Here is a 20,617-nt window from a genome sequence, read left to right as displayed (position 1 = left end):
CCTCCAGTATGTACAGATGACGGCACAACACCATTTTATTAATGCATGTTTTCAATAGGATCCAAATAATATATGCTTTATTGGTCACACAAAATATAACGGGACGCACTTTTTTTCGCACAGAGCCCCTGTTGGGTGCGGTGTGTATTTTTTTGAATTATTATTTATTGTTTGAACTGCACAGTATGCCATATGTTCACGTTTTTAACAAGAAACAAATACAAATACTCACACTAAGAACCAAACACTCTGCTAGCAGTCTTTGTCTTGCTAACATCAACGGGTGTAAAGGGATGAAAGGTTGAGCGCCTCGCCGTGGGCCCATGCGGCCTGTTGGATTGATTTAGCCCAGAAAGTATAACAGAAACTATAAGGGAGAGAGGTACACGTAAGACAATGGTTACAATAACATTCAACAAGGCAATACAAATCTAAACAGGACCGCAAAAAACCTTCAACACCAAAAACATACGTTTGATATATAAAAAAATACCACGATGAAAGAAAAACAAGAACATGGAGGGATGCAAAAGCAATTGTCTTGATTTAAAATTGATTATTTTTTTCTTCTACTTTTCAATCTTTCTGATTAAGACCGATTTGTCCTTTTCCTGAGTCAGTAAGAGATCATGTTCTCATGTTTTTTGTTTTTTTTCGTCTCCGAAACCTTTCGAGCCTGATTGCCTGGCTAGCTGACGCTGCAAAGAATTGGGAATTTACAAACCTTTAGGTAGGAGATGCTAACTAAACGCTCAATGTACTGAAGTTCAATTCAAACGAGCCCGATAAATCACAACAGCAATTGTTACTTGAGTTGACTATCGATCAACATACAATATCAAACTAACTACTGACAGCAGTTGGCATTTATTTGAGCAGTTTTTTCTATTATTATTTTTTGGTTGGAAAGGGCAACTCATTCCATAGACCAGATCACGTTCCCCCATCACTGGAAGTCACAAACTACGGCCAACGTCTTTATGTTACATTCAGGGACCCCTAGGCCAGAAGGTGACAAGTGGGCCAAACTACAGGCTGCTCATCGCTCAGCTAACAGCTCATTCCCTTAGTGGCTGATTAAGTTTCCTGGCTGATAAATACATGGGAAACCTAAAAAAAACAAAAAAAAAAACATTGTTTTTCTCAAATCAAACAAAACAAAAACCTAAGTAATATTCTTCCGGACACAGAATAACAAAGGAAGGTCAAAAAAACAAAAGGAGAATCCCAACGCATCAGAGCAGAAGTTGAGGAGGTTGTGAGGGAAGTAAAGGAGGTTACTGAGGGGGATGGGGGGGGGGGGGGTATAGTCAATATGTCCTGAACTCAGGAAACCCCTGCCCCCCCCCGCAAAAAAAACAAAAAAAGTAACAATCAGACCAAGAAAACCAAACAAAAACAACAACCAACAGGAAGAGTAGGGGAACACTGCAGTAGAGCGGCAGTGGCCCGTGTGTAAGTCACATCCACCGTCTTTAGGGGCTCCTCTGAACACGTGGGGGGGGGGGGGGGGGGACACGTTGGCGGGGGTGGGGGGGACGTCTTGCTGGTAAGTTCGCGTTGGCTGGGCGGGGCTGGAGGAGGGGGAGGCTCGGGGCGATGCTAGGAGGGTTGGACGGAGGGGGATTGTTTGGGAGGTCGCTGGGTAAAGTATACGTGGGTATGACGCTCCCGTTGCCCCTCCCCAGCCCCCCCCTCACCCCCCATGCCTGGCTTTAGCAGTCCTATGGCTCGGTCATGTGCTCTCGGCTGGGGTCGCCGTGTTTGGAGGGTCGGATGGGGGAGGGGGCCTGCGAGGGGTGGGTACCAGAGGGCAGAGTGTGGTTGCCAGGCAACCCTCCGGGCACCAGCCCTTCCAGTGGACCGGGGATCCCGCCGGGGGCCAGTCCCACCACCCCTGGGGGGTACCTGCAAGCATGCGGAACAGAGGGTCAAGGTCAAAGGTCATGATAGCATTAGCACTTCAGCTCATTCTGTGGTGGGTGGTCGTGTCTTTCATTTGGGCCGTCTCCCCCATTGATATAAGTGTGGCACACAACATTCAAAATGGAGTTGACAGGTTTGGCAATCTCAAAAAACTTTAATATATAAAACAATTGTTTATCTTTTGAAAAAAACCTTTAAAGTAAGGATTTTTCCCAGTTCAGAAAGTAAGTACTGCTTGGCAAAATAAAAGTTAACATAACTGCTGAGAACGATGGCATAGTGGTGTTTATAAGCAGTAGCTAGTAATTATATCAGAAATAGCAGGCGAACGCTAGCCTGGCATCGACAGCCAATCAGGTCTTCAGAAAATGTGAAGGATGAAAATGTCACAGAGCATTAGCAGCACGAAGGCCAATAGGGAGAATGCCAGGGGCTCTAGTGGTGGTCTAAGGGACAGCGCCTTTAAGGCAATGACATGAGAAAGGGCAAAATTAAATTAAATATCAGCACACATTGTAAGCCCTTCTGCCCTGTGCATTCTAAACGGACGGCAATCCCAACTCCTTCCTCCATTAAACCTAACATTCTGAGGTTCTTTGTTCCGAGCTAAGTGACCTCCACAGGCTGCTGCTGAGCTACTGGGCTGTGTTCCCTGCTCTCTGAGTGCCGCACAACGCTGCTGTTAACACAGGTATTAAGGCCCTTGTTTCCCTTGCTCCCAACTCATCTCTGTCTTGACTCCACTGTAATGAATATATTCACTTCATAAACTATTTATATTTGACTTCTGCTTTCAAACCACTCTTGTCTGCAGCCTGTGCGGCTGCAATGCCATTACTTGCTTTCATACATCAAAAGGCATCCAAAGTGATGACGCCGGTCACATGTCTAAAGGGAGCATGAGGGCTGTCTTGTGTAACAATGTTCAGAAGGGCAAAGCCATCATGTTTATGTGTTTTTTTGCTGTTTAGACGGTTGGCCGTATTCTGCTTCTAGTTGAGCTTTTCCCTAGGTGACGGTTAGGGGGCAATGACAGGGGTCGGCAAGTAGTGGGGGTGAGTTGGGGGGGCGGGTTGGGTTGGGGGGGAGGTGAAGGGGAGACAGGCTACACATGTCAGTGGCTTGCACCGACATTGTGTGTGTTTATTTTCGGTTGCATGGTTACATCTTGGCATTCATTTACCTGGTTGAGAATTAGGTATATAATTTGTCCTGCATTCCCCCCGTTGCTATGGCCTGTACCATGGTTTGGTTGACTCGGCTGTGTAAGAAAAGCAGTTGAGTCCGGTTGAGACAGTGGAGAAGACTGAGGAAAATGTCAGAGCCCCGGCTAACGGGGAATACAATGGCTCGGGGCCACATCCAGTCAAGTCACTGTTGTGGTTGAGGTTTGTGTGCCAGAATGAAAAATGAACTCTCCCTTGAATTTTTGAAGAAAACAAAACAAAACAAACAAGAACATCAGCAATGTGAACAAGTAGACTCTTCCCCCCGTCCCCACGAGACACATGTTTACTGGGAGCTGGGCCAGACCGCCCACAGCAGAGAGTCTGGGAGCCTCTGGGGGGGGGGGGGGACGATCCTCCTGTGTCAGAGCACCTGCCCGGGCTGGTGTAATTCCATGTCCTACCTGTAGGCGGCACCGTTGAGCTCAGCGTGAACCTGCTGCTGCTGCTGCTGCTGCTGCTGCTGCTGCTGCTGCTGCTGCTGCTGCTGCTCCGTCATCCCCCAGGGCGCCGTGGTAACAAAGAACTCTTTGTTGACACAGTTCCGTAGGCTGTCAGGGATGCGGCCTGTGTTTGTGGTGGTTAAATGACAAACTAGATTAATAATCCCTTGCGATTGCATGAGCATGCATTAATGCACGACTCGGTCATGCATAGTACAGTGGAATGAGTGTCTGGGTATGTGTGTATCTCTGTGTGTGTATGTGAGAACGATCTTGTTTGTGCGTCTGTGAGAACGATCTTGTGTGTAAATCTGCATATGCGTGCAAAAGCGTGTGGGAGTATGTTGGGCTCTGTGTGAGCGCGGGTGTGCACGTGTTTGCTTGTGCATGTGGGAGCACGTGTCTGTTCATGAATTTTTCAGTCTGTGCTTGTGCCTGTGTGTGCAATGGTGCACGTGCGTCTATATGTGCGTGTGTTTTTGCATGTTTGTGTGTGTGTGTGTGTGTGTGTGCGTGTGTGCGTGTGTTCGTGAGTGTGTTTACCGGTGATGGCTCGCCGTATCTCGGTGGCGGCGGCCTCCCTCATCTCCAGCGAGGCCTGTTCGCTGTACCAGGCCGTGTGCGGCGTGCAGATCAGGTTGGGGGCGTCCTTCAGCGGGCCCTGGCTGAAACTAGACACATGACAGCAGAGGGAGAGGGACAGAGACAGGGAGAGAGACAGAGACAGAGACACCGACAGAGAGAGAGAGAGAGAGAGAGAGAGAGAGTGTTGTTGAATCATGCAAGAATAAGCTTCAACACACCCCAAAAATGATGAGTCTCTGCAGCAAACAGAACAAAACCCCAAACCTTATGCCAGTGTGTGCCTCGTAAGCAGCACTAGTGTAAACGTGCAAACACGGGGACAGACATGTGGCATCACTGTAAGTTCATGTTGCTTTTGTCTCAAGCCAATTCCCATTGCTCTATGTCTATAGAGTGGCTCAGTGGCTCATTGGACCAGTGTCATTGGCCGGTTGGGGGGGGAGTGGCCTGGATGATCCCTACCTGAATGGTTCGGATTCATGGACGTCCAGGGCTGCCCCTCGTATCCGGCCCTCCTTCAGGGCCTGGGCCAGGGCCTTCTCATCCACCAGACCCCCCCCGCGCAGAGTTCACCAGGAAAGCGCCTTGACGCATCTGAACACAGACACACACACGGACGCACACACACACAGAGACACACAGAAGGGAACAAAACAAACCTTCAGTAGCAGTTTGGGGTAATTACAGCTGAGAGGACTGGGAAGCAGCGACGCTGTGAGCAGCTGCCGGTTGGTTTGGATTTTTGCTCCGTCTCTCTCCAGATGGTTCCTGTTGGCTTGGTACAACAGGAACCTAGAGCAGCAGAAGACGTTTGTACAAAGAGCATGTAGTGGAAACATGTGGGGTCTGATGTGCCGCCAATGTATTAGGCATCAAAAAGGAAGCAAAGCGACAAGGTCTACGTCTCGACGCAGAAGAGCTCCATTCCCTTTCAAAAGCCGACAGAGAGCATGCAGTTCATAGAGGGAGCTGTAGGGGGCAGCCTTGCTCAAGGGGCTTGCAGTGAGAGTGCATTTACCCCCCAAAATCTCCTAAAAGTCCAGGACTCATGAGGTACGGAGATGTACGAGAGTGAGTGTGTGCCTGTGTGTTTGTATGAATGCATGTATGTGCGCGTGTGTGTGTGTCTGCGTGCGTGCGTGCGTGTGTGTGTGCCTGCGCCTGTGCAGGCACTCGTCTCTCCCTATCCAACCCGCAGGCCCACGCCCGCTCTCCCACCTGTTTGATGGTGAAGTCGTTGATGAGGTGGTGGTTGTGCTCGTTGAGGTTGCAGTGCAAGGACACGCAGTCGCTCTGGTAGAGCAGGTCCTGCAGCGTGTAGACCCGCTGCACGCCCAGCGAGCGCTCCAGGCCGTCCTGCAGGTAGGGGTCGTAGAAGATGACGTTGAAGCCGAACACCTTGGCGCGCACCGCCACCGCCTGGCCCGAGCGTCCTGGGGAGCGCAGCAGGACATGGGGGGTCATTACTGGGACCTGACGCGAATTCAGGGTGACCATATATTACAACAGGGTTAAAACGTTAGAATGACATCATTAAAATATAATACGGATCGCTTGGCCGGTAGACTTTCCACTCCGGCTGGTAAAATGGCAGATTTATGAAAGTACACTTTGGATTGCTGCAATGCTTTCACGGGGGTGACTTGCAATTAATTTTGCTTTGATGCACCACAACATTAAACATTCATATTCAATGAATTTGCCGACCAAATTCAAGAGCAGACATAGAAGGCCATAGGCCTACCTATGCCTCAACTTCCTCCATTTAAGCACTGCCAAGACCACTCAAATATGAATCAATTACGGGTTCTTGATGTTAGGGGTATGGGGTAATATTTGCTCAAAAGAAAAGTCTGGTTTGGCATTAATGAGGAGGTTGTACCACTCCCTGTAACACTGCTGCAGTCGTAACGTAGTGAGACCATGAGATGCGGAGAGACAGACAATCTGCATGAAATCTGCTAGGACTAAAATACACACGGCGATGGTAGTCTCAATGCCACTTCTACATTGGTATTGCGGACCATTGGTGGCCTCGAGCTTTTCACAACTCACGGCAATCCATACTGCCCAGTACCACACGCTGTGATGAACTAAAGCTAGCTTAAGGAAAAGATTAGTTTCAGCGCGGAACAATGCAGGATGTGGAGAAGACTGCAGGATTTTCCATAGTATGTTCATTACTGGGAAAATAACCTGCTGTTCTGCATTAAAGGAAAACCTTCCCGAGTTCAATGGTACGTATCAAAGGGAAAAAAGACATAGGGAGCTATCTAACCTTGGCTTGAAGAGTCACTATCCACTATAGACGCTCAATACATGAAAGTTACGTACAGCCATGGACTGTGTAGCAATACACACATTTAACTACCTAACTTTGCCTTGAAGATCTTACTCTTTCGCTCGTTGCATGAAAGTCCTGGGCAGGTATTGATTTGCACAAATTCACACAATACAGCACCATGTAGGGCTGTAAATCATGTACATTTTCAGACGAATAATCTAGTTATTATTTCATCCAATGAATACAATAAATAGTATCAAAGGCTCATGCCAAGAGATATCTGTGCTTGTATTATCTGACAAGTAGCCATGAATAATGGAATTTTCATTATAAAATGATCCATGAACAAAGTATTTGACTTCCTGAAGCTTTAAGCAGCAAATGTTTTGTATTTGTACTTGATAAATGACTTAAACTATCGCCAAAATGGGATTTGATACATTTTCTGTAGATCGCCTCATCGACTTAACTAATGCAGCCAAGTCCTCCTATGAAATTTCCTCTCCTCGTTATCCATTCTACTCTATCTACCCACCTCTACTGTTTATACTCCCTCTACCTCATCTACTCTTTAGGCTCCCTCCATCTTTATTCTCTACTCTTCATGCTCCCTCTACTCTTTATGCTCCCTCTACTCTTTATTCTCTACTCTTTATGCTCCCTCTACTCTTTATGCTCCCTCTACTCTTTATTCTCTACTCTTCATGCTCCCTCTACTCTTTATGCTCCCTATACTCTTTATTCTCTACTCTTCATGCTCCTTCTACTCTTTATGCTCCTCTATTCCTCATTCTCTTCTCTTTATACTCCTCTACTCTTCATGCTCCCTCTCCTCTTGGTTTCCCCCGTACTCACCGAAGCCGATAAGGCCGAGGGTCTCCCCCCGGATGCGGGCGGCCCCCGACGCCACCTCGCGGATCTGCTCCACGCTCTGCACCCGCGTGCCCTCGCGCAGCGCCTGGTAAAGCCAGGTGTTGCGCCGATACAGGTTGAGGATGTGGCACAGCGTCGAGTCGGCCGTTTCCTCCACCGCCGCTGACGGGATGTTGCACACGGCGATGCCTGGGGGGCACACACAACCGTCCCAAGGGGAGGAGAGGAGTAAGGTATTGATTTAGTTGTTTAACAAATCGTTTTTTAAATGTGAATGGAGAGGGACGTTTAGATGAGGGTTGAGGTGCCTTGCTCAATGGGTACAGGACAGGGGCAGTGGACATTGGGGTTCAAACCCAGAACCTCAGAGAGGTTCCCTCTCTAGAGAGTGGTTAGACTGTTATATTCGTTAATTTCCATCTGGAATTAATAAAGCATATCTGATCTCTTTATTCAATTACTTGATACAATATTCTAGTGGAGTAGATTGAGATATTGTAATAGTTGTTGCCTTGTGATCTTTATCTTCCTTTTTTCATTTTTTTAGTCTATTGGGTTTTTAATTTCTAGCTCTGTTATTGATATTGTCAGATTGTTTCCCCATTTTATGAGAAACCATAAAAAGTATTTTATTAATCCCCAAAGGAAATGTTGCACACTCATTCATTCTTCTGCAAGAGACTAATTCACTACACTTTTGTTGGATACATAAATAGTTGTATTTTGTGTTATCATGATATAAGAACTACACAACTGCATAAGAGCAGTATAATATAATCGGTTTCAGATCTAAATGGGAATGTACTGTTATTATTTACTGTTGTTGTTCTGCATATGTTACCACTGACATTATATCAGATTATCTTTACGTCTTACTTTTTATATAAATAAAAAAAACACATTGTCTACATACATAGTGCGTTAAACCTCCTGGACTAAGATTTTTCCTTTGCAGTCTGTCTTTGATCCACCGTATTTCCGGCCTGTCCACGGTCACGTTCCTGCCTCATTGACTAGCGTGTCATGACAGGTCTTGGCCCTTGGAAGATTTCCCAGAATTCCCCTTGGGGGGACTATAGCAGTTTTCAATCTGTGGGCCGCAGCCCGTAAGTGGGCTTCAGCAGGGGACAAGGCGATTGCAGGGATGTCCCCAATAAAACGTTTTTTTCATGTATATATATATATTATATATGTATATAACACTTTATTGGGGACATCCCTATGTATATATATATATATATATATATATATATATATATATATATATATATATATATATATATATACTATATGAATGGCCTGTATACCCTGTCGATTTCCTTTTCATTTCATAAGGATTTCTGGAGAAAGATCGAAAACGAGTATACTGAATATTAAGGAATAATATACATCCTGAAATGTTCTTATTGTGTCTATCGGTGTGTGTGTGTGTGTGTGTGTGTGTGTGTGTGTGTGTGTGTGTGTGTGTGTGTGTGTGTGTGTGTGTGTCTTTTAGTGTGTGTGTGTGTGTGTGTGTGTCTGTGTCTCTTTCAGTGTGTGTGTGTGTGTGTGTGTGTGTCTCTTAGTGTCTCTGTGTGTGTGTGTGCGTTCCTACCCAGCTCCCCGGCTGCCTTGATGTCGATGTTGTCGTAGCCGCTGCCGATGCGGATGATGATGCGCAGCGCCTTGAACTTCTCCAGGTCCTCGCGGGTCAGCGTGATGGTGTGGTACATCATGGCGCCCACCGCCTCGTTCAGCACCTGGAGGGGCAGGAGGAAGGCATTAAACCTCAGTTAGACGCTAATACAACTTTTCAACATGCAGTGCCAGTTTGACATTTTCTCGTTAATGAGTGTGCCTTAAGCAACAATATATTAAAAATGAAGCTGATTTATGACACAGCGACCAAAAACATTTCCAGAACACCTGGAATTGTACTATTTCCATATAGTCCACAATCATGCATCAATATTTTAAATATTTTTTTGGTTGCTATATTTGCAACAAGGGTTTACAAATTATAATTACATATGTCCCGTCTTAAAACACAATTTTCAGAAACTCCTTCAAAAACATATTTGCACTGTGAGAAAAAATGTAAAAAACGAGAATATATGAGAATGCTGGTACCATCCAAATCAATATCTTTAAGACATGTACAGCTTTGCAAAACCATGTGAAGGCGATGCATACAGACCACTTCTCTATTACTCACAACATAGGTTCGAATTAAACTATTAATTGATCCCGTTTAAGAACACTACTTTCTGTAACTAATTGAAACATATTTGCACTGGGAAGAAATGCCAAAAACAGAATAAAGTGCAAAAAAAATCTGTAGTGATGATTATGCTGCTGCATTGTGCTGTGAATTATTTTAATAATAATAATAAAATAAAAATAAAAATATTTTTATTTTATTTTATTTTTTTAAGTGTGCCCGTGATTATGCTGCCCCAGCCAGTGGTGGCATAGCCGATGGATCGCATAGCCGATGGATCGCTCTAACATATTGAAGCTCTGCATGAAGGGCCTCAAAATGTGATATTGCTAACTGTAATCTAGCAACGCTACAGTGAAACAGTGACTATAAATGCCACGACGGTGCCGAGACTCTCCGCACTGAACCAACAGTTTACTTCATAATGATAAAAAAATATGGAAGGCCGTTTTCCGCAATGCGCTCCCAGTCCATGATTCAAAGCCTCTGCTTCGAAAAGTGCTTGTAAAATAAAAGATGCCCTGTTTCTAATTATGTCAGAAAGTTCAGGGGATTTACAAGAGCTTGAATCTGCATTATCTCCAGTTACTCACGGATTGCTTACTCAACTGTCAGTTGACCGGCCAGTGGTGTGGTAGCAGTCCCATGAATGTATTAAAACAATATCATTACGGTTTCATACCAGCATTGGGTGGTAGGCTGCATGCAAGTATTGGGGTTGTGGGCAAAGCTGTGTAATCGGATGCAGCTAATTTCTGGCATTCTGAAACAGCCATCCAGATTTTAACACTCCTGCGGCTTACAGAAAATGCAGTTTTATTTACGCTATGTGAACCTGACCTATAGTACTAGCAGAGCTACAAAAGATTGACTTTGACACTTGCACTGCACTGCCGAATAACGCTGGAAAACCAGAGTGGGTGAATAAACAAGAGGTTTATATCCACATACCACACAATAAACTGCAGTAACCTGACCAGGATTTTCTAAACACAGCGGTAAATTTAAATGCAAAGAGAAAGCGAACGTCACAACGCTGGAGGCGTCGTTCAAGGCTAACGCTTTGCACATGCCCCGGTGTCATCACGTGAGCTTTAAGTGCTCCGCGGCTCCACCAGTCGCTGGGAACACCGTTATAAATCAACGGGCTAAGAGGCTGGCTGATGCACGAGACAATGGGGAGTGGGGAGCAACAGCAGAACAACTTGTATAGACCTATTGGTTCAATGATCTATTAAGGTTGGGTACTAACAGGCTGCTGAGTCTTTCCAAAAGACACAGCTGTCCATCCAACATTTTAGAACTGGCGAGTCATTGTGAAATGATATTCGTTACCCCGCCGGAGATTCAGTTCTATATAAATCACATATAGGGGAGCTTCTGCTTTATTTATCTCCATGGGTTTCACAGGCCCGCCCATTGAGGATTGCAGTCTGGCACGACACTGTTATCAGCTATAGTCATGGTCAGGTGATTATATCTTTCATAAAGGAGAGAGGGAAGTAAATAAAGGTGATATTGGTATACCAAGCCTGGTTCTCTCGCCTGCTCCCCAATCCTCCCAAAGGCAATGAATGTAAAAACAGAAATACAAGCTCCGACATCCACTTTCTTTCTGTGTTCATGCGTGCGTATTGTGTATGCACAGTTTTTGTGTATTGTGTGTGTGCGTGCATGCGTGAGTGTGTGTTGTGTGAGGGGGCTATGTATGACTAGTCTTCAAACAGATCCGACTTTTACATCTATTGCCTTAGGCACCTCTGTGATTGCGACGGTTCGTGTGTGTGTGTGCGTGTGCGCATGCGGGTGTGCGTGAGAGAGACAGAGCGAGATAGAAAGAGAGGGACAGAAGATGTGTGCGTGCAGCAGCAGCAGCAGCAGCATGTGTATCCGTGTACAGGGCTCCTATTGTGTGGCTGTGTGCTGACCGTGGGCGTGTCGGACGGGTATCTGTGTGTCCAGAAGGTCCTGTTTGTACTGGATTGCCTTTACAGAACATTTCACTGGTGGGTGTGATGTAAGGGACAGTATACACTAGAGATACAGCAGAAAGCTCGCACAAAGGCCAGGGTTTTGTTTCCATGCACCCACATTCATAAATGGCGGTTGCTGTGTTAGGTAGTTACAACTATATTAAGATGACACATCCGACTTATAGGGAAATATGGGCCACTAGCTTTTATGGAATTGTATTTTTATACACGCAGTGTCTTGATCTCTATTTCATACACAGCATAATATTGACATGCATTAACCAAACACAGTGTAATGTAATGAACATTTACAGATTGTTTCATTTTGCACTTTATCGTATCTGCTTGTTTTTTCGCTACCCAAGGCTAAAGGTGTCTGGTCTCTTCCAGGGAGGCGCAAATAAGTAGCTGTCCTCTCCCCCTTGGCAGGCAGTGCACGGGACAACTAACTGCACCGTTTACAGCTCTAGCTGCCCAGTGTAATTACAATGCAATTCCATCACCAGCACTTTCCCTCCTTACTTGAGACTGCAGCAAATGGACGGCAGAGTGGGAGTTGGGGGGGAGGAGGGGGTGAAATGGGCTGATATGGGTTAACAACACGCTGCAATGCTGTTACCCACTCACAGAGAATACACAGGAGGGAGGGAGGGAGGGAGGGAGGGGGAGAGAGAGAGAGAGAGAGAGAGAGAGAGAGAGAGAGAGAGAGAGAGAGAGAGAGAGAGAGAGAGAGAGAGAGAGAGAGAGAGAGAGAGAGAGAGAGAGAGAGAGAGAGAGAGAGAGAGAGAGAGAGAGGGGGACTGGGGGGGGAATAGAGGGAGAGGGGGGAGAGATAGGGGGAGCGGGAGAGAGAGAGAGAGAGGGGGGGGAGAGAGAGAGACATTTCTGCTCCTGGACAAATGCAAAACACGCAATTAAACAGTGATCCGTCTTGCCACAGTCCCATGGCCCTTTCAAAGCGACTCCTAGATTGGCCCCTCACTACCGCCGATGAAATCTAATGGAAAAGATCATTCCGAGGCGCCGTGGGCTCATACCTTCTCATGGATCTCCTGTGTGGACTGGGCGTCGCAGAAGGCCACGGTGGCCAGGTCTTTAAGGATGGGCATCTCCACTGTGCAGTCCCGCCCGTCCAGCAGCGCCACCAGGGGGCGCGGGTGCATGGGCCCGTTCATGATCTGGGGCCGGATACCTGGAGAGAGAGAAGGGGGGGGGGGGGGCAGGGGTTAGAAGGGCCAGCATACATGAGACAGCCTACGTGTGATAGCCTCTAGGCGTAAGCCTACATGCGCAAGCGTAGATGAGTTAGCAACCGTGTGTAGGCCCACAGCCTTGAGCGTACATCAATTAGCCTACATATGCCAGCCTCCGTGCGTTAGCCTACGTGCGTTAGCCTGCAGCTTTGAGCGTGCATCTATTTACCTACGTGTGTTAGCCTACGTGAGTTAGCCTACAGGTGTGGAGGAGCACATGGCGGTGGGAGATTAGAGGTGATGTGTGGGCAGGAACAAAAACAACATCTAGCGCCACAGCGGGAGGAAATGTTTGAACATCATGTGTATTTTTCTAGCTTGATATTCCACAGCAGTAGTACACTGGCTTGGGAGCGTGGGGGGCAGATGATGTCCTCGCATGGACACGCACACGCACATGTGCACACACAGGTCAATAAAGTATATACTGGGATTGACCCGCTTTCTGCTTTGAACCATTGTTATCAACTCCAACACGGGTCGATGCAAACACAAATGTGCTCCTCTTTGATGGACACACACACATACATTTTTGATCCAACACACACACACATACACATTTATGATCAAACACAAACATTCACAAACACATATTTATATAATATTTAGAATCAAACACACACACACCCGCACACACACACACACACACACACACACACACACACACACACACACACACACACACACACACACACACACACACACACACACACACACACACACACACACACACACACACGCACACATCCAAGCTGATAGAATACTAGCCCCCTCACTTGTGTCTGATTGCTGCTACAAACACTGTTACCAGGCAACAGGTCCTTTCACCCCATGAGGTCACTGCATCCATTATCCAATCACCACACAGAGGCTGGCAGGCCTAAGGTGTGAGCGTGTTGTGCATGTGTGTGTGTGTGTGTGTTGTGTCTCTCCTTTACCGCCTGTGCACAGTGAAAGGACTGACAGCATTTGGCTGATGGAGCGGCACTGAGCTCCAGAACTGCCTAAAACCACCAGCATTTCAGCCGTTTGGCCCCTTTATGTTTTTTCTCACGGGTCTTTCATTTTTCCTATGTCATTCCTTACCTGCGGTCATCTCAATGTATGACGATGCATGCGTGTGGGTGTGTGTTGCCTACTATTTAAACACGGTGGTGTTCAACTCCTTGCAGTGTCTGAGTGTAGACTATAGGAGGAATAAATGGACATAGATTCTGGCACACCGTTGTCATGGATATTGTCACTCTTGCTCTCAGAATGATAACAATGCACAATAACTCGGGAGATGGGTGCACACACATGCCTGCATTGATGGGATCGGGTCATCTTACTGGGGACGGCCAATGCGATCACAATATCTCTGTTGCGTAAATGTGATGCCCGTCAGCGATACACTCGGTACAGTGGGAGTGTGGAAACACTAGTACTACAGGAGAGAGGAAACACACTGGGCCGTGTGTTTGGACCCAGATCAACTCCATATTGTTTTAAAGAGAGGAGTAGCAGGGAGTGCATGGGAACAGGGGAGGGAGGGTGCTCTCTACGCCACTCCCTGGCTCCCTGCTGCCTGTTGTCATGGTGATTAGAGGATTTGGGCAGGATTATGAAATATTTTATTTAGTGGCATCTGTGCTGCTGGGGAGGACATCAAAGCTTGCCCTCTCTCTCTCTTTCTCTCTCCCCCTCGCTCTCTCTCTCTTTCTCCCTCTCCCTCTCTCTCTGTCCGACTCTCTCTCTCCATTTTTCTTGTTCTTTTCATCCTCCTTTCCATTTCAGGGAACACTAGCAGTTTTGTAAGAATGATAAGCAGAACATGCAAAACAGAAGGCACTTCCACATATATATACACAGGGAAAAGCGCACATATTTTTTCCCCTGAATAAACAAACACTATTATTAGGAGGTCAGAACCTACAAAATGCACCAAATGCACCAGCCAAGATGGCAGAAATCGAAAGAGCAATTTACTGCCTTTTCATGCTGCCGTTAAAAAAAAAAAAGACGATATTCCCTGCTTTTGTGCAACAACTCAAGGAAACAATTACGCTCCCTTCAGAAAAATCTTTGACAGTCTAACACAATTAAATCTGAAGCATCGGCTCACACTGAAATCATATATGGCTGAAAAACAAGATTGAACGTGGGAAAAAAAAGATGGAACATCAATACAAGATGGAAGAACAAGATGGAACATGAGATAAACAAGATGGCAAAACCAGACAGAACATGGGAAAATAAAGATCGAACACGGGTGAAACCAGAAGGAACAAGGGACAAACAAAGATAGAACATGGGTAAAGCAAGATGGAACATGGGACAAATCCTGTGAGAGCTACCCTGATGGCGATGACCGTTTTCGGATCCTGCAGAGATCAATCAATATCCATTGACCGGCATTCAAAATATCAAGGGAAATGAACAAATTACACCGTGCTGGTGGCTTTGTAATGTAGTGTGATGGGGCGGTATTAGTGTATATTCCACACCTTTTGTCCTTTACCACCTTTATACTCCGTTCCGATTAAACCGTCTGAGAGAGACTGGTGAAGCAAGGCCAACTGCACATTCATACACTATTTTATTGTGGGATGATCACCACACACACACACACACACACACACACACACACACACACACACACACACACACACACACACACACACACACACACACACACACACACACACACACACACACACACACGTGCGCTACAGCGAGAAGAGGAGGACAGTGGTGGAGAGCTGGAGAAGCGTGTTTATATGCAAATAAACCAACATGTGTAGGAAAACACACAGGCTCGTTATCTCTGTCCATCAAAGCAGGCGGGTGGGCAAGGCAAAGCACAAACAGCTTTGCGAAAACAACGGCAAAACGATGGTAAAGAGCCCTGTGTGAATAGCGCATAAAACCACTGCAGTAGGAGGGTCGTGCAGAGGAAGTGTAGAAAGGTAAACACGAAGGCCAGAAGTAAAGGAACACAATAATAGGAAAGAACATAGGTGTGAGAACAGGGGGATGAGGGTGGAAGCGGAGAATGGGTGGAAAAGCAAAACAAGTCTGGGACTTTTTTAATATGTATACTATATATATACACAAAAACAGGATAAAAAAAACATGCCCTGCACTGTGGAGGAATGTGTTGGTGCCTCCACCTCACCTTGTTTTAATGAAGCATTCTGCTGCAAAAGCCACTCTCACATTCTCAACCACTTTCTGTCTGTTGCTTTTCAGCAGAGTCAGGCTGTTGAGTGAAGGCAGGTGTGCGTGCCTGTGTGCCTGTGTGTGTGTGCGCGCGTGTGTGTGTACAGGGGGGGAGGGAGATGTCAGCCAAACACACCTGGGCATTCACAACTTTCCATTAAACCACTGCTTCATTCTGGCACGACTAACTAGCACAGAAACACCAGAAACACAAGACACACAAACTAAAAAATATACAACGAAATAGAGTTGCAGCAGAATCCTCCTCCACGAGGAGCAGAATCACGCGAGTGCGTGTCTGGAGAAACAGGGCAGCCTCTGGATGAGGCGGCGTCATTCGGAGAACTGGGTCAAAGCAATGTTGAGTAATTATTTCCCGGTGGCTTATAGCCTCTCTCTTGGGCCCAGCCGAGCTGGATGCGGCAGCGCTACGTTAAATACACCAGGACTCACGGGCTAATCAGGTCCTAATGAAGCTGGGGACCCTAATCACTAATACCTGCTCTGTGACTTGATGGTTTTAGCGTTTTATGTTCTTTTTTGCTGCTACACAGATCCGTACAATGAACCAAATAGACAATTAAATAAAGAAGATTTCTGTAACGAGTACATGTATACACGCCTGGCAAGCACTCGATTCCCAGGGTCATCACAAAGTAGGAACGGCTGAGGCGATGCTTCTCGCATCCACTCGCAAATATGAAAAACCAGGGGTCCTGTGATCCCCCCGCCCCCCACCATCCAGCCCACCACAAATCACGCTACACACACACACCAGCCCCACGTACAGTACACCCCACCACACACAAACCACAGCCGGTTGTGAGGGCACATCCTCAGTGCCTCCAGGCCAGTGACCAGGCCATGAGCAAACTAGATTATCTCTCCTGGAGGGACCGGTATGTTACAGCTGCTCTCCCAGGAGTTTCACTGTTGCTCCGATGCGCTCCACCTCTCTCGCTCTCTCTCCGTCTCCGTCTTCTCTGCCCCCTTTTCTCCCCCACCTCTCCCTTTCAGTCTCCATAACTATCTATTTCAATCACTCCATCCACGCTGCATCTTGCCCCTCTCTCTGTCTCTGAGCAAGCTTTTCCTCTCGCTCTCTTGCTCTCTCGCTCTACGCAGTCCCTCTCCCTCGCTCTGATTTGATTTAAAGGTGCTTTGTTGGAATGACATGCAAACTAATTCATATTGCCGTGCAAGTGACGAATAATGCAATAAAGTAGTAATAATTACCTTCTGCTCTTTATAGACTGGGTTGAGATGTGTTAATAGTAATGTGTAAACATTACAACTCTCCCTCTATTTTCTCTCTCTCTCTCTCTCTCATTCTTCCTCTCTCTCTCTCTCTCTCTCTCTCTCTCTCTCTCTCTCTCTCTCTCTCCCCCCACCCTCCCAGTCAGAACCAGAACCTGGGCCGTAGGAAAGCAGAGAGAGTGCAGACCCCCTCTGACTAAACACAGCTGGACAAGGAGAGGACATAAAAAAGCCCCGGTAAAACATTCATCTTGCTTTACCAAAGTCAACAATGGATACATGTTCTCCTGGAGGACGGTTCTGTGTTCTCAAGTGGCAGCAACAACACCAGTTTAAAAAGAAAAAAGAACTTTATAGTTCCATGGTTTACAGAAGGATGCATTAGCCAACGGAACTTTCAATGGAAACTCAAAATGGCCGTGCCATTTTCCTGTTATTGGACCCAAAGTATTTGTCGACCAAGATCGCTATACGAGCCCATAAGTGCATTCATGGGGGTGGTGGGGGGACAACGGCTGGCCTCAGCGTGGTAGAGCGGAGGTCCGCTGGGGCATGGCTGCACTGCAGACGAGCGTCTCGCCCCGAACGGCCCCCTGACATCAGCTCCGTAGGACCTGAAATGGGACTAGGGTTTAAAACCGCGCTTTAGCTGACGCTAATAACATTCTACATGATTCCCTGCAGAGTATGAAAGATTCTGGCACGGCCAGCCTGCGCTTTTTCTCGACCGCAAATGGATTACAGATGTTTTCACGACTAGAAAGCCCATTTGGATGGCGATGACAAAAATAGATTGTCCTTTTTTTTGGGATAAATTAAAGGAGTTGAGCTCGCGGAGAAAAAGGCCCGTTCCCTCAGTAAATACGATCTGTTGTTGTGTTCGAGGGGAGCGGGACTCATTAAGCTGGCAAACAATGAGTCGATTTTCAGAAGGGACAGAAGTTCTTCCCTGCTAAAACACAGCACACGCATTCACCGCGTCGAGCCAATGACAGCGCTCACATCTTATTCTATTTTATTTGGCTAGGGGGCAATCTTTGAAATTGTGTTTCAGAATGACGCACTTAATCAGGTATCTCTATTTCCTGTACACCCACTCTGGGACACGTTTTGGAAATCGTGTTTTGCCTTGTTCTCATTGGGATAGCGTTTAGAGGGGAAGTTCAGCGCAAATGTTGTGTAAAAAACACGCAGACGAAAGCCAGGGCTCTGGATAAGCAAAAGCAAACTCCTTGTAACCCCTGCGAATAGTACTCAATGAATAATCCCATATTGTACTGCTGCCTCAAATTTCATTAAAACGTGTTGCTACACATTTTACCCACCCACCAGTGAGCGAGTTACACTGGAGACTCTCAATTTGAATCAGATTTTCCACAGTGATATGTTGACCTTTAATAGTAAACCCTTGCTAGGGAAACACACACACACACAACACACACACACACACACACACACACACACACACACACACACACACACACACACACACACACACACACACACACACACACCAGCACACATATTTGGGTGAATGCATGAATAGATCATGCGTGCAAAGATGCATATGTAAACACACACCCTCACCACACACCACACACCACACACGCACACACGCACACGCCCCTGCTCTTCCCACTGCTGCTGCCCTCTCTCCCTGGCTGGTTGGGGGGATGATGGAGGGCGGGCGGCCACGGGCTGAATTACTCACCGGGGTGATGCATGCCACGGCCGCTCTCACACCAATCGCTCGCCCCGCCGCTGGAACAATAAAAGTGGCAAAACAAAAGGAAATGTGGTGCATTTTTCTTTCCAGCCACGCGGGTGATGTAAGCCCCCCCCCCCCCCCCCCCCCCCCGGCCCCCCACACCCCTCCTGCTGCTGCGCCCGGCCAGTCTGCAGAGCAGAGTGAGCGTTCACAGAAGGCTGTTCCACTTTTCCCTGCAGTTGACAGCCAAAAAAAACGGGCCTCATGCAAGCCTCTTTTTGCTTTTCTTTTTTATTTTTTCATCCACAGCTGGATTTGGTTACCTAGCAACTCCCCAACCTGGGCGTCCCGGGCCAGCGATGGGTCGGGGGGGGGGGTGAGGGTAGGGGGGGTTAAGGAGATTGGGGTGGGGGTTCGAACGCCAGATGAGGCTGATCTGATAAAACGAAACGGCGGGATTTATGTCTGGGCGAGAAAAAGGGTGAAAAGTAACATTATTTATAGACATCAGACGGCTTTTGTGCTCTAGCCTGTGGTGAACCCCTGCTGCAGCTCCCTCTGCATCTCTCCCTCCCTTCTCCCTCCCTCTCTCCCTCTCTCTGGTAGAGACTCCAGAGGACGGCTTCCAAGTGTGAGAGCAGCGCGCTTGTGGTCACCGTGCACGGTCACTTGGGAACATTCGCTTTTTTAAGGCTCTTTCAATGGCGTTTCCTCTTTTTGCTACCGAGACCCAGCCAGCATCCTAGCAGAGCACTAGATTAAGCCGGTGTCTCACACACACACACACACACACACACACAACACACACACACACACACACCACACCACACACACACACGCAGCGCACACGCACACCACACACACACACGGGGTGTATGCTCCAAGGTCAGCGTTCTACAGGTTCTCTGGGTCTATATCTAACAGTCTGTGTTCAGAGATCGGGAACAAAGCTGTACAGAAAATAGGGAGTGCGTGTGCATGGATGCATGCGTTATTCAGGGCTGCCGTTCACCGCTGAGAATGTGTTAATAACCACTGGTATTTTTGGAGAGAAAAAGCATTGGGGGTTTTAATCTCCTCCAATGGTTGGCAGACTTGCCTTCCAACCCCCCCACCCTCCCCCCTCACACACACACACACACACACACACACCCTTCTCCTCTCCCTTTATCAGGTCTCGGTTCAAACTCCCCCACCCAACCCATACACCCCACTCTCGCCCTTACAAAATCACACCCTACCCACCACCACCACCACCAGCACCACCACAACCAGCACCACCAACCACTCCCCCAGCCCTCACCCTCAACACACAAAGACCCTGCTTGTGCTCCCCTCGGCCTCCCTCCTCCAACTTATCACCCCCCCCCCCCCCCCCCCCCCTCCCCCAAACCCCCACAAGCGGCCAAGAGGGGAGAAGGGGGGGGGGGGGGGGGGGGGGGGGGCTGAAACAGAGGAGAGGAAAGACGGAGAGAAGAGCCAAAAAAGCAGAAAAGGAACGGGGTCAGAGAGGAAACCGGATGGAGAGAGCGACAGAAGCGGAGGAGAATTACAGGAAAGAGGTTACACAACTGCACTCCCCCCAAAAAAGAACCAGAAAAAAGGATATTTTTAACACAAAGTAAAAGAGTGAAGGGAGAGAAAGGAGAATTTGCAGGCGTAGGAGTCGACAGGAGAGAAGGGCCAAC

General features: G+C 47.4%; 1 protein-coding gene across 1 annotated transcript in view; it reads right to left on the bottom strand.

Moving 5' to 3' along the window:
- Positions 1-11: 11 nt before the first annotated feature.
- Positions 12-20,617, bottom strand: part of LOC115559772 (uncharacterized) — a 35,012-nt gene continuing 14,406 nt past the window's right edge. The window contains 9 exon segments of the mRNA XM_030378837.1: positions 12-1,908; positions 3,557-3,719; positions 4,139-4,266; positions 4,643-4,737; positions 4,739-4,774; positions 5,399-5,613; positions 7,320-7,526; positions 8,932-9,076; positions 12,548-12,702. Of these exon segments, the coding sequence (XP_030234697.1) occupies positions 1,725-1,908; positions 3,557-3,719; positions 4,139-4,266; positions 4,643-4,737; positions 4,739-4,774; positions 5,399-5,613; positions 7,320-7,526; positions 8,932-9,076; positions 12,548-12,702 (1,328 nt within the window). The 3' untranslated portion in view covers positions 12-1,724.

Source organism: Gadus morhua, chromosome 15, assembly GCF_902167405.1.
Source record: "Gadus morhua chromosome 15, gadMor3.0, whole genome shotgun sequence".
NCBI lineage: Eukaryota > Metazoa > Chordata > Actinopteri > Gadiformes > Gadidae > Gadus > Gadus morhua.
The sequence above is the reverse complement of the archived record's forward strand: the minus strand, read 5'-3'. Positions and strand labels throughout refer to the sequence as shown.